At 32.6% G+C, this 12,244-nt stretch overlaps 1 protein-coding gene across 4 annotated transcripts in view; it reads left to right on the forward strand.

Annotated features, from left to right (window-relative positions):
- The window catches only part of P5CS (Delta[1]-pyrroline-5-carboxylate synthase), a 78,659-nt gene that overhangs the window by 3,388 nt on the left and 63,027 nt on the right, over positions 1–12,244 (forward strand). For all 4 annotated transcript variants that reach the window (XM_080175353.1, XM_080175355.1, XM_080175359.1 and 1 more), the window contains exon 2: positions 468–836. In XM_080175353.1, coding sequence (XP_080031479.1) covers positions 769–836 — 68 coding nt within the window. In that variant the 5' untranslated portion in view covers positions 468–768. The remainder of the gene's footprint in view (positions 1–467; positions 837–12,244) is intronic.

The raw sequence follows: 12,244 nt of genomic DNA on the forward strand, positions 1-12,244 counted from the left end.
GACCCTGTCAGGTTTGCAGACATCCTGAGCCAGCCAGGATCGAGATATTCTAAAAATTCCAATTCTCATTTTTGTGTCATAGGGACCCCACCCTCTTCCGAACGTTAGTTTTCTTTTAGGGGCGTAGCCACTAGTAAATACTTATATGTAATGTTATCTTTTTGTCATCAGACTTGGCTATTCAATTGCATACAAACCTCAAATGAAATTTAAAAAAAAAAATTATTCCCATTTTAGTTTAGGTCAGGTGATATACAGATAAGTTAAGAACCCCTTTGGGATAGAACACCGTAGTGTCAGGGTCTTCAATGGATAGAGCCCTGCGGTGGCTAGACATAAGTTTTCTTAATATGGGGGTGGGTTTTGGTGGTCTATAGAAATAAGTTATGACCAATATCGGCCCTGTTGCATCACACCTTAGAATTACTTTGATATAAAAATGTTAAATCCAACCCGCCTCTGTGCAGATGGGAAAACCCCTTTCACCCGTGAAAAAGAAATCCCACAACCCCAGTAATATATTGGGGCCACAGACACTGCTCAATAATAAACTCGAATATTGTGACTTCTCCTGGCAACGTAAAATTTGCTGGAAATATATTGAAAATAATTGAAGATATAATCTGTGATACTTATATATTATCAATTATTTAAAAAAAAGTGAATTATATACTTTCTTATTGACAAGTATACATTTATCAAAAGTTTTCTTTTGATTCTATCAAGTTATTTTTATATTTTTGCAAAGAGAGAAAAAAAGTTTGCAAAATGAGGGCCAGAAGAATTGTTTCAAAGATTATGGGCTCCGAAAATTTTCTCCCCATGGTTATTTCAAGGTAAGCTTTTCATTAGTCCCCCATTATCCAGTGGAGGGAGTGGGGGTTCTCTTAAATTAGGGTCTTTTAATAAAACGTTGTTGCTCTATGGATCACCTATGGATATTAGGTTAAGCAATTTCGGCTATAGTCCCTTTCGTTACTATTCCTATTAAGGGGCGTTTAGTCGTATTTTCACAGTAGCTTCTGATAGCTTCTCCCTGCGGGGGGCTAGACATAGGGGAAAAGCTACTGTGAAAATACGACTAAACGGCCCTAAAGAGGCGTTGTCACGAAATGACCATACCGGTATTTTCTAACAGACTGCAACCTACACTTTGATTGCATTGCCGTTGTCTTTGGAAGTGCCTACATGTATATGGTTATTAGTAGCACCTGTTTATAAAACTCGGCATTCCCCCTACTTACACTTAACCGTATCACGTGCCACACATAGCGCTGATAGGTCCAATGTCTCTGGTATGATGCTTATCTTTATTTTCTTTTTTTTTAGGTAAAGTCTGTTTGTCCGTCTGTTCTATTAGATTTTAGAATCATTTTGGCCATGACAGCCTAAAATCGCTTCCCCACCCCTCAATAAAGTTATAAGTTTGTACAAACCAACAATTTAGTTTTTATTCCACCAATGGTGTTAATTTACAGAAGTGGTAATAAATGGTCGGGGATTAACATCAATTTATCGTCCATTGTCTTATCATTGATAATTCATGTAACTCAATTCGTCTGCTAATTTGTCTTTGGAGTTGGACGTATTATTGATTGATTGATCATCTGGAGGAATAAATCTCTTGCTTGGTACTTTTCCATCCTTTATCAGATGTGCACTTGCCCATATGACAAAGTCTTGCAAATCTTAACCCCTAAAATTTAACACAAGCCCCCCTTTGTTACCCTTTTTACCCAATTACTTTCTAAAAAAAGGGGGAATGCATTTTTGTATGTATGTTATCAAGGGAGGGAGGTGTCATTGGGCTGTTCATTACACTAGTACCCAAAGTTTTATAATTACATTTTCGTATTTAGGAACTTTTATTGAATTTCGATTGGTTGGTTCATTAATTTAAGTGTCCAAACGTTTTAACCATAAATTGTAATCTACAGTAATTTAGTGTATCATCATTGGGGATGTACAATAATTTATCTGCCATTGGTTTATCCCTTTAGATCCCTGATGTGATCACTATCTATGTCATTTATCTTGTATATTGTATGCTTCACCTTAAGCCTCTAGGGTTTGTCCTCCTAGATGGTTTGTGCCCTGGAGAAGTTGTTCCCTATAGTATTTGTTCCTTAAATGGGTTGTCCCCTAGAGGGTTTGTATCTTAGATGGGTTGTCCCCTAGAGGGTTTGTCTCTTAGATTGGTTGTCCCCTAAAGAGTTTGTCCCTTAGATGGGTTGTCCCCTAGAGGGTTTGTCCCCTGGTTGGTTTGTCCCCTAGAGGGTTTGTCCCTTAGAGGGGTTGTCCCCTAGAGGGTTTGTCCCCTGGAGGAGTTGTCCCCTAGAGGGTTTGTCTCTTAGATGGGTTGTCCCCTAGAGGGTTTGTCTCTTAGATTGGTTGTCCCCTAAAGAGTTTGTCCCTTAGAGGGGTTGTCCCTAGATGGTTCGTCCCCTGGTTGGTTTGTCCCATGGAGGGTTTGTCTCTTAGATGGTTTGTCCCCTGGAGGGGTTGTCCCCTAGATGGTTTGTCCCATAGAGGGTTTGTCCCTTAGATGGGTTGTACCCTAGAGGGTTTGTCTTCTAGAGGGTTTGTCCCCTGGAAGGTTTTTCCCTTGTGGGTTTGTACCCTAGATGGGTTGACCCTTAGAGGGGTTGTCCCTAGAGGGGTTGTTCCTAGAGGGGTTGTCCCTAGAGTGGTTGTCGCTAGAGGGTTTGTCTCTTAGATGGGTTTTCCCCTAGAGTATTTGTCCCTTAGTTGGGTTGTCCTCTATAGGGGTTTTCCCCAAGATGGGTTGTCCCCTAGAGGATTTGTCCCCTGCCGGGGTTGTCCCCTAAAGGGTTTGTCCCTAGAGGGGTTGTCCCCTAGAGGGTTTGTCCCTAGAGGGTTTGTCTCCTGGATGGTTTGTCGCACGAATACATGTGTCCACCTAGTATATTTTATCTTTAAAATTTATTGTTTTTTCCTGTTATTGCTTAAAATACATATAAAGATATTCATATTTTAAATTTCAATTTAGAATAAAAATCTACTTTACTAAACAATTATATATATAATCATGAATATTTTTGTTTGAAAGCGTAGCAACGATAAAATTTAACCCAGTGCTGTTTTTCATTTGCACCTTAGAAATTAGAAGGTTTGGATATCTATAGGCCTAATTAGTGAGCTTAAAAATCACATTTAAAAATTGTAGTTAAAAGCATTCAAATAATTTTTGAAGGGGAAAAAAGAAGGTTTCAACGTTTCTAAGAAATTTGAGGGGGGTAAACATCTTTTTGCCCCAACCCTTGGACGTCTATGTTGATAATTAAATTAAATTAATTCTCTTCAATATATTTTATTTTACTGAAGTTGCTTTATCGTATTTCTAGAAGTTGAGTTAAAAAATTGTAATCTACATAAGGTAATTTTGTGTATTATCTTGGAGATGTACATCAATTTACCGAACATTGTCTTATCCCTTTATAAACCTGGATTTGTCCCAAAAGAAGGTTGCGTGAATATTTTCTTATTATGACATTGACTATTGTTGCATCTAATAGAGGAGAAGTAGGAGTCAGAAAAATAGACTAAAACCACCCTAAGACGTTTACTTCGGACTCTACGTTTCCGAGATATTTATATGAGACACAAATTTGTTTTTTTAATATTAGACCATAAAAAAAACTCTAGAGGGGGAAGGGTTTAGATTATTTTATGTCCCAATCCCAAGGACCTAGTGCCGACTCTCAATATGGTCTTTGAAAATCAACCAATGGTGTTAGGAAAATTAACACAGCCAAGTAGCAGAAAACAATTTGCTAGCATACGAATAAGGTCCTTGAAAAGGGGGGTAGATAGTTATCTGTATAAACATCTGAACTATAGATCTGTTTTGGACCTATATTTTTTTTTTTTTTTTGGGGGGGGGGAGGAAAATATCCCCTGAATATATCAGAAGGGTTGTGAACTAAACAAGTATGACAACATCCATAAAAGCGAAGCACTGAAACGGTAGGACAAACTGACATTAACACTTATATAGTGTCAGAACTGAATAATCAGAATATAAATGTATTTGAATCGGAGCAAAATTGTAAGTAAATTTGTTGAAAAACTGCTTAATACAGGATAATGTTTAATGTTTATGGATATACTTACATATTTTGGACTTGATTATAGAGTGGCTTTGCTTATAACATTATACTTTGTTGTTCCAGGAGTCAACATACCAAAAATCAGATCAATCGGGTGATTAGATCACTTAAAAATTTGTTGTTAAAAAAGTAAAAAAAATCAACATGTTTAAAATGGACGTACGGACATTCTTGTTAGGATTAAAGAGTTGCTACGCTTTCTAAATCGTACCTAACTACTAAAGGAATCACCATGCAAAGTTTGAAAGCGATAGGACAACTCTAACATGCCTAAATTAACGAAAAAAGCTATTTGTTACGGACGGACGGACGTACGGACCGACCCTAATTATAGAAAATCTTCGCTTTTAAAATGCTTAAAACCTTCCCTCAAAATTGCAAAAGATCCATTGGGTATTTATACAGACAAACACACATTCTTTTACTGAGACTTTTAAAAAATGCTTAAATTGTTGTAATATATAAAGTATAGTTATTATTGTCCTTGTTTAAAAAAAACCTTGTAGTTTTTGTGTGATGTCAAATTTAAATACGGATGATTGTTGGTTTTCAAAGATTTAGCAGGGAGGAAGGGGAGGGGACATTGGACTGTAAATCATATTACATTAGTTTTATAAACACGTTATATCATTCGTTGGCTTGCAAACTAATAGTACTTTTTAAAAGCGAAGCTTTTCTATAACTAGGGTCGGTCCGTCCGAGACAGATAGCTTTTTTTCGTTAATTTAGGCAGGTTAGAATTGTCCTATCAATTTCAAAATTTGCATGGTGATTCCTGTAGTAGTTAGGAACGATTTAGAAAGCGAAGCAACTCTATAATCAAGTCCAAAAAATGTAAGTATGTCCATAAACTTTATCCTGTATCAAGCAGTTTTTCAACAAATTTACTTACAATTTTGCTTCGACTCTTATACATTATATTCTGATTATTCAGTTCTTACAAAATACAAGTGTTAATGTCCGTTTGTCCTACCATTTCAGTGCTTCGCTTTTATGGATGTTGTCATCCTTCTTTTATCATATCTTGAGTGGTTCAAAACTTTTCAACCAATAATTTTAAACCACAGAAGGTGTATTTTTGAGGATGTGGATCAATTTATTGTTCATTGTCTTATCCCTTGAGATTCCTGGTATAGGGAATTAAGCTTACTTATCAAAGTCCTAAATCCCAAAATAATTATCTCAACTTATCTCGAAAAAGGTACTATATATCTATACATGTACAAAGTTCTAAAAATGTTATGAAGTTGTATTATTTTAACAAGGATGAAAACATCCATAAATAAACAAATAAACAGTAAAGTTAAGTCTAAACAAAATTGTAAGTAAAATTTGTTTCAAACCTGCTAAATTACAGGATACTGTTTATGGACATACCTACATTTTTAGGACTTTATTATAGAGAAACTTTGCTTAAAACATTGTACTAAGTTGTCCTAGACATTAGTATACCAAAAATCATACAGATAGGATAATTATATCACATAAACAAGTGTTGTCAAAAAAGTTTTTTAAATGTTTTAAATGGATGTACGGACATTCTGTTAACGATTAAAGAGTTCCTACGCTTTCTAAATCACACTTAACAAATATAAGAATCACCATTCCAAGTTTAAAATCGATAGTAACATGCCTAAACGATTAGAGCTATCCGTTGCGGACGAACGGACGGACCGACCCTAATTATAGAAAAGCTTCGCACTATGTGTCATTAATATTAATGCCTTTCTTATCCTAGATTAATATTGTAATTAATCTATTTCACTAATAGGTTAATTACAATATGTTATGTTGATATAAAAATAACATAATATCTAATGACTAGCTTCGGGGGGAGGGGTGGGGGGGATGAATAGAACCTTGCATGGTTAATGCTATTCTTAAAAAATTAAAGATAAGAAAAATATTTGGGTGCTTTTGAATTTTTATTGACTGGATCCAAACTTGTCAACCAATAAATTCAATCTACCAAAATAGAAAATTTGTTCATTATCATTGGAGTTGTATATAAATTTATCGTCCATTGTCTTATCCATCAGTATCCTTGTAGAATTGCCTTTTAGATTACGATAAATGACATATCTGTAATACAGAGTAGCTTGATGTCTGTCCGTCCCTTAAGATCTCGGTAACAACTGAACCGATTGGATTCTACACTTCAGGGATTATACCTACTGGTCCTGTTGTGGTTTTAGGGTATTTTCTTTGGGGATGGGATACCCAGGTCCCATAACCCCACCCCTCAAAAAAAACATTAACATTTTTTTTTAAATTTACTTCTTGGGGCAAAGCCCCTCGAGTCTAGGGGCGAAGAGGCTAGTATAACTCTACAGCAAAGTTCTAACCCTGTGGGGCTTTACCTAAGCCTCTCACAACTGTACCTTTATACACAATGAATGATTCTTTAACTCAAAATAAAGTAGACACTACTTATATTCTTCAATAAAAATAAATTAATTAGTTTTTATGATACTTAAGTTTTGCAATTAAATACTTAATATTTTGCGTTGAATAGAAATAGACTTATTAACCCAGATGGCATAACAATATTAATATTTCACCGCACTCTCCCAAAATGTAAAAGTTTGTTTTAGTGTTAGACCAAAATGGCATTAAATGGGTTATTTATCATCATTTACTTATATCGAATGCACCAAACAGTTTACCCTAACTTATTTATTGAATAAAAAACAAAGCATGATTTGATTTATCCTTATAATAAAGTAACTAATGGTTGTATTTTTGTCTGTATGTCTGTTTGTACCGAAGGATCTCGCTAACCGTTGAACTGCTATGGTTCTCCTTTACAGGGTATCTTCTCGTAGTTCTTGGGTTATAACTATTTTGGGGTAGGGTACCACCACCCTCCCAATAGAAGTCGACCATAGAAAATAATTCCTTCATCTAGTGCCCCTAGCCGGTAGTCCTAGATAATTGGATCAATTATATTGATGAAATTAAAAAAATAACAGCCATATATACATTTGCTGGCAACTAATAGGGTTGAACTTTTCCTACACTGTGTTCCTATTGGTCCAATAAAGGATTAGGGATCTAGACTTTCTATATTAATTTTTCAGTAGTCATACTCTTAAAACCTTTTAAAACTCGTTTCTTGAATAATAAAAAAAAGTTATATAGTACACAACTTTGATTCTTTTGAACTTTGATTCTTTTATAGACCTATAAGAAGCTACCCTGTTAAGGAGAACTCGATCGGTTTAGCGGTTAGGGAGATCTTTTGGTACAAATAAACAAACAGACAGATAGACAGACATAGTTATACTTTGTATCATAGATATCATTGTTTAGAAGTTTTAACTTTTATGAATGTTGTCATCCTTGCATATTAATTTTTTTTCTCTATCTTTCTTCTTATTCTTTCTTTTTATATCTAAGACTTTTTATCGCTTTCCATAAGTATTTCATATTTTTTCCTTTTTTTGTATTAGCGGCTGTGTTAGTAGCATCTAGGGGATCTGTATTCTGTTGAATTAATTAGGGAGGAGGGGATATTATATTGTAAATTATACTGTTACCCAAAGTGTAATTTTTTGGATACTTTTAATAGATTTTTATTGAATGGTTCTAAATGTAAAGTGTCCAGACTTTTCCACCAATAAATTTTAATATACAAAAGCGTATTTTTGCTAATCATCGTTAAAGATAAATATTAATTTATCAACAAATCTATAATATAGATGTATATACAGACAACTACCTCCCTTCATTTTTAAAATACCTCTTTCATCTGCTTCTAAATTTTTTTCTGCTACTTGCCTGTGATAATATAAGCGACACCATTGGTAGATTTCCAATGACCCAATAGAAAGGTTGCACAAGGTGGTTGGGATGGGGAGATACTGTTATTTAACCCTTTCACCCTCTAGTGTTTTACTTTAATGTCTTAAAGTCAATAAATATTTTAATGTTGAGCTTTTCTATCATTAGGATCCGTCCGTAACGGATAGCTCTTATCGATAATTAAGGCATGTTAAAATTACCCTATCGATTCCAACTTTGAATGGCGATTCCTGTAGTAATTACGTGCGACCTAGTAAGCGAATGTTACCAGAATGTCCGTAAGTACAATTGAAACATATTGATTTTTTAATTTTTCGACAAAATTTTTGTGTGATAAATTTATCCTGTTGATCTGATTTTTAGAAGACAAAGCCCAAATTGTGTTAAAATTGTGTCAAAAATGATCCACGTGACGTAATAAAATGAGAAAGATGAGAGGAGAAGTAGGAAATAAAACCCCTAAAAAGAGATGGATAATCACTTATTTTAATTACGTCACATTTAAACAATTTGGGCTTTGTCTTTTGAAATACTGATTCCTGAGAAAACAAAGTACAGTGATATAAGCGAAGAATGTTGTCATCCTTTTTACTTATCATAATTAACAAAATCATCATTTAAACTCATGTTATGTAGTATTCTTATCATGGCATAATTCTGTGCTACATAATTTCTCAAAATTCTCATGTTTCTTATGTACAATGTGAATTAACAAAGAGAGGTAGGGGACATTGGCCTGTTTATTACACTAGTCCCCGAAGTTTTAAAATAACGTTTTCTTATTCGTTAGCTTTATTACTTTAGACTTTTATTAAATTCTATTTGTTGGTTCAAAAAGTTGTGTGTCCAAACGTTTCAATTACTAATTATAATCCACAGCAGGTGTAATTCTGTGTATCATTATTGGGGATGTACATCAATAAACCGTTCATTGTCTTATTTCTTAACATTCGTGAAATGCAATGTATACAATGTACATCTTCAATTATCATGTATTAATCAATATTCGTCTTTAGATCAATTTGTCGATCAATTTACTAAATCATATCTATATAAAACACATTACCTTTTTGGTAGTTAGACATTCCTATTTGTGAGGTAGATACACTTTATCTGGACAAATTATATCTATCTATCTAATGTTCAGTGTCCCTATAATCTATCTATCAGTGCAACTATCTATCTATCTTTATCAGGATTTGAATGCATGATTTTGTTATCAAGTTTCATCCAGAATTTCAGACGTTTTCATTTCCTTCACCAAAAGTCAGAGAGAGAAGGGACAATGGGCTGTTTATTACAATAGTCTCAAGAGTTTTACAGCAACGTTTTCTTATTCGTTGGCTTAATAACTTTGGGGACTTTTAATGGATTTTGATTTGTTGGTTTGTTAAGTTGATTGTCTAAACGTTTCAACTACTAAGTGTAATCTATAGAAGGGGCATTTGTAATGTACATAAATTTATCGGCCATTGTCTTATCCCTTTAGATCCCTGACCAAAAGTAGTGAAGAAAATAAAATTTTTACATTTTCAAAACTTTATTTGAAAGGTGAAAAAATTATAAAAATTAAATATTGGTAATAATTTTAAGTAGAGTTTTTAACCTATTTATAACTTTTTTTTATCTAGAAAACCACTGAACTAATTTCTCCATTTTATGGATGATTTTAGGTTATTCCATTCAAGTCTATGAGTAGATGCTGGACGCAACCACCAAATTCTAAAAAAGATATATAATTTTTTATCACATTTAATGTGAGAATGTTGCTATTCAAAATAAATGCTGTAATAAGCTTTAAAATATTTAAACACTAGTCTTTCATTGGACACAAAATGACGTCCAATAAGAAAAAGGAATAAAAATATTGGAAAGAAAATTATTTTATTTCAAAATTAATTCTTGGCATTTTGGAATAAAAAATATAGGGGAAAGAAAATTATTTATTTCAAATTTATTTCTGGTCTTGAAATAATATTCATTATTTTATTTTAATTCGAGTGTCAACCAATAAGAAATAGGCATGCTGTTTTAAAAGTTTGGAATAAAAATTATTATTTTTTGTCAATTCCTTTTTTCAGAGTATAAAATGAGAATAAATTTTCCAACATCATTATTGATTTCTAATTTAACATTTCATACAGTGGGTAATATCTATTTCAACATTTTTTGTCATTCAAAATCAAGTGTCACAAAAATTAAAATATTTAACATAAAAAAGAAATTTTTAAAATAATTTTGTTTTCTTTATTTGTTGAAGATTTAAGCCCAAGCTTTTTCTGAGGGGGGAGACCCCCCTCAACCCCCCCTCTCCTGAGGGGGGAAACCCCCCTCGACCCCCCCCCCCCTGACGCTCTCTTCTTTAAAACTTTCATTATTTCTGTAATTTATTCTAACTATCTTATAAATTTCAAAACATGAGATAAAAAGGAAATAATTTGCTGTACATTATTAAAAAATTTAAAAATTGTAAAAAAAATTCCAACATGATTTTTAATTTTAAATACAAGAATATTTTTTCCTATATGATATGTTAAATTTAAATACAGGAATAATTTTGTACTGTGGAATTGAAGAAATAAATGCTGTACATTAGAGTGGCTTGATTTTCAATGATTTTCTAATTTTAAATGTGCTACATACACTTTCTGTCTGAACATCATATAAGAGACCAAAAAATGAAAAGAAAATATTTTGGATAATGGGGAGGCTCGCTGATGCATGTAAACTTTTAGAAAGACACTTGTGGGGAGAATTTTATTTTATTTTTTTTTGGGGGGGGGGCAATTATTTTTCTTTCAAAGTATAGCTTTATGCACCTTCCCAACTTTGTCTTGAAGAGTAGAATAAGAATAAAAAATCTGTTTTTAAAACTATTGATCCTAGCAAGAAAAATCCATAAATAAATTTAAAAACCAAGTGATTTTACATTTAATTTAAGATTTTTCATGCTTGGATGAATATTTTTTAAAACCAATTTGATATTCTTATATTAATCAACAAGACAAATTCAAAAAGATGCATAAAGCAATACTTTGAAAGAAAAAAAGTTGCACCTCCAGAATAAACTTCTAAAATTTTTAATGCATGAAAAAACCTTCCCCCCATTTCCTCTCAAGGACAAAATCAATTTTTATATTTAGGTTTCTTATATGACGTTTAAACTGTAGATGTTGATTACAAATTCAATGTCCAAAATTGATCCACTCTACTGTACATTGTTATAATTTAATATTTGATGTGGGTATAATCATTAGACATAGATGGTCAACCTGACCCCATTTTTTTCTTAAAAAGAAACCTTTGTTCACTTTTTGTTGTATATGAAATACAGCCCTATAGGCAACATTATTTGCAACTAAATTTTGCAATGATATAATTTTTAGAAAGATAACTTTATTATAAGAAATTAAATTATTTATAACTAACTTATTATATGTTGTGTCATACGCTTCACATTATATGATGGAAGAAATATTTTCCGGTGGATAGGAACCGGTTCTCATCCATACGTAAAACTATGTCTAGCATCGTATTATAAACCGCTTTCTACGAATATAAAAATGTACAATCATAAGATTAAAACCAGTTTTTTTAGCCCGTGCCTAATAATAACTATTAATCTTTATTTCTTTAGTTGAAGTATTAATAAAGACGTAAGGAAAGGAAAATTCCGAATGGCAAAAATATGAATCTTTTTTTGTTTGTTATCTACTTGAAACGTTTTACGTCAATTTTTGAGAGCAAGGCTACTCCACAATGTTTTTTTTCTTCAAGTATGGCTTCGAAATCGATTAATATCCGCTGGATTAGAACCGGTTCTCAGCCATACTGAAGAATAAAATGAAAATAATAATAATAATAACAGTTTTGTTAGACGACCGAATAAGAAATCTGGTTTTAATCTAATAATTTTACATTTTAATACCCGCGGAAAGCTGCAAGGCCATGTTTATAAAACTTTGGAGTTAATATGAGGTATACTGGCCTTCAATGGTTTATTAACACAAATCCTTATTTGTTAGCTTATAATAAGCTTTTGGGAATTTAATTTTCATAGACCTTAAGTGTCAACATTTTTTCTCTAATAATTTAAAGCTACTAAAGGGGGTAATTTTGTTGATCAAAATGTAAGGTGTAAATGAAATTATTATCCCTCATTCTACTTTTTTTTCTTTTAAACCCAGCACATTAATAGAACATTTATTCTAGTTAAATCAAACGTCAAGTTTAATAATTTTTACACTTTAGTATTAACTGCTTAAGATGTTAAAGTGTTCTTATTAAAACTTAATCTATAATACCATAAG

This window comes from Acartia tonsa, chromosome 10 (assembly GCF_053477335.1).
Source record: "Acartia tonsa isolate MP-2025a chromosome 10, ASM5347733v1, whole genome shotgun sequence".
Classification (NCBI taxonomy): Eukaryota; Metazoa; Arthropoda; class Copepoda; order Calanoida; family Acartiidae; genus Acartia; species Acartia tonsa.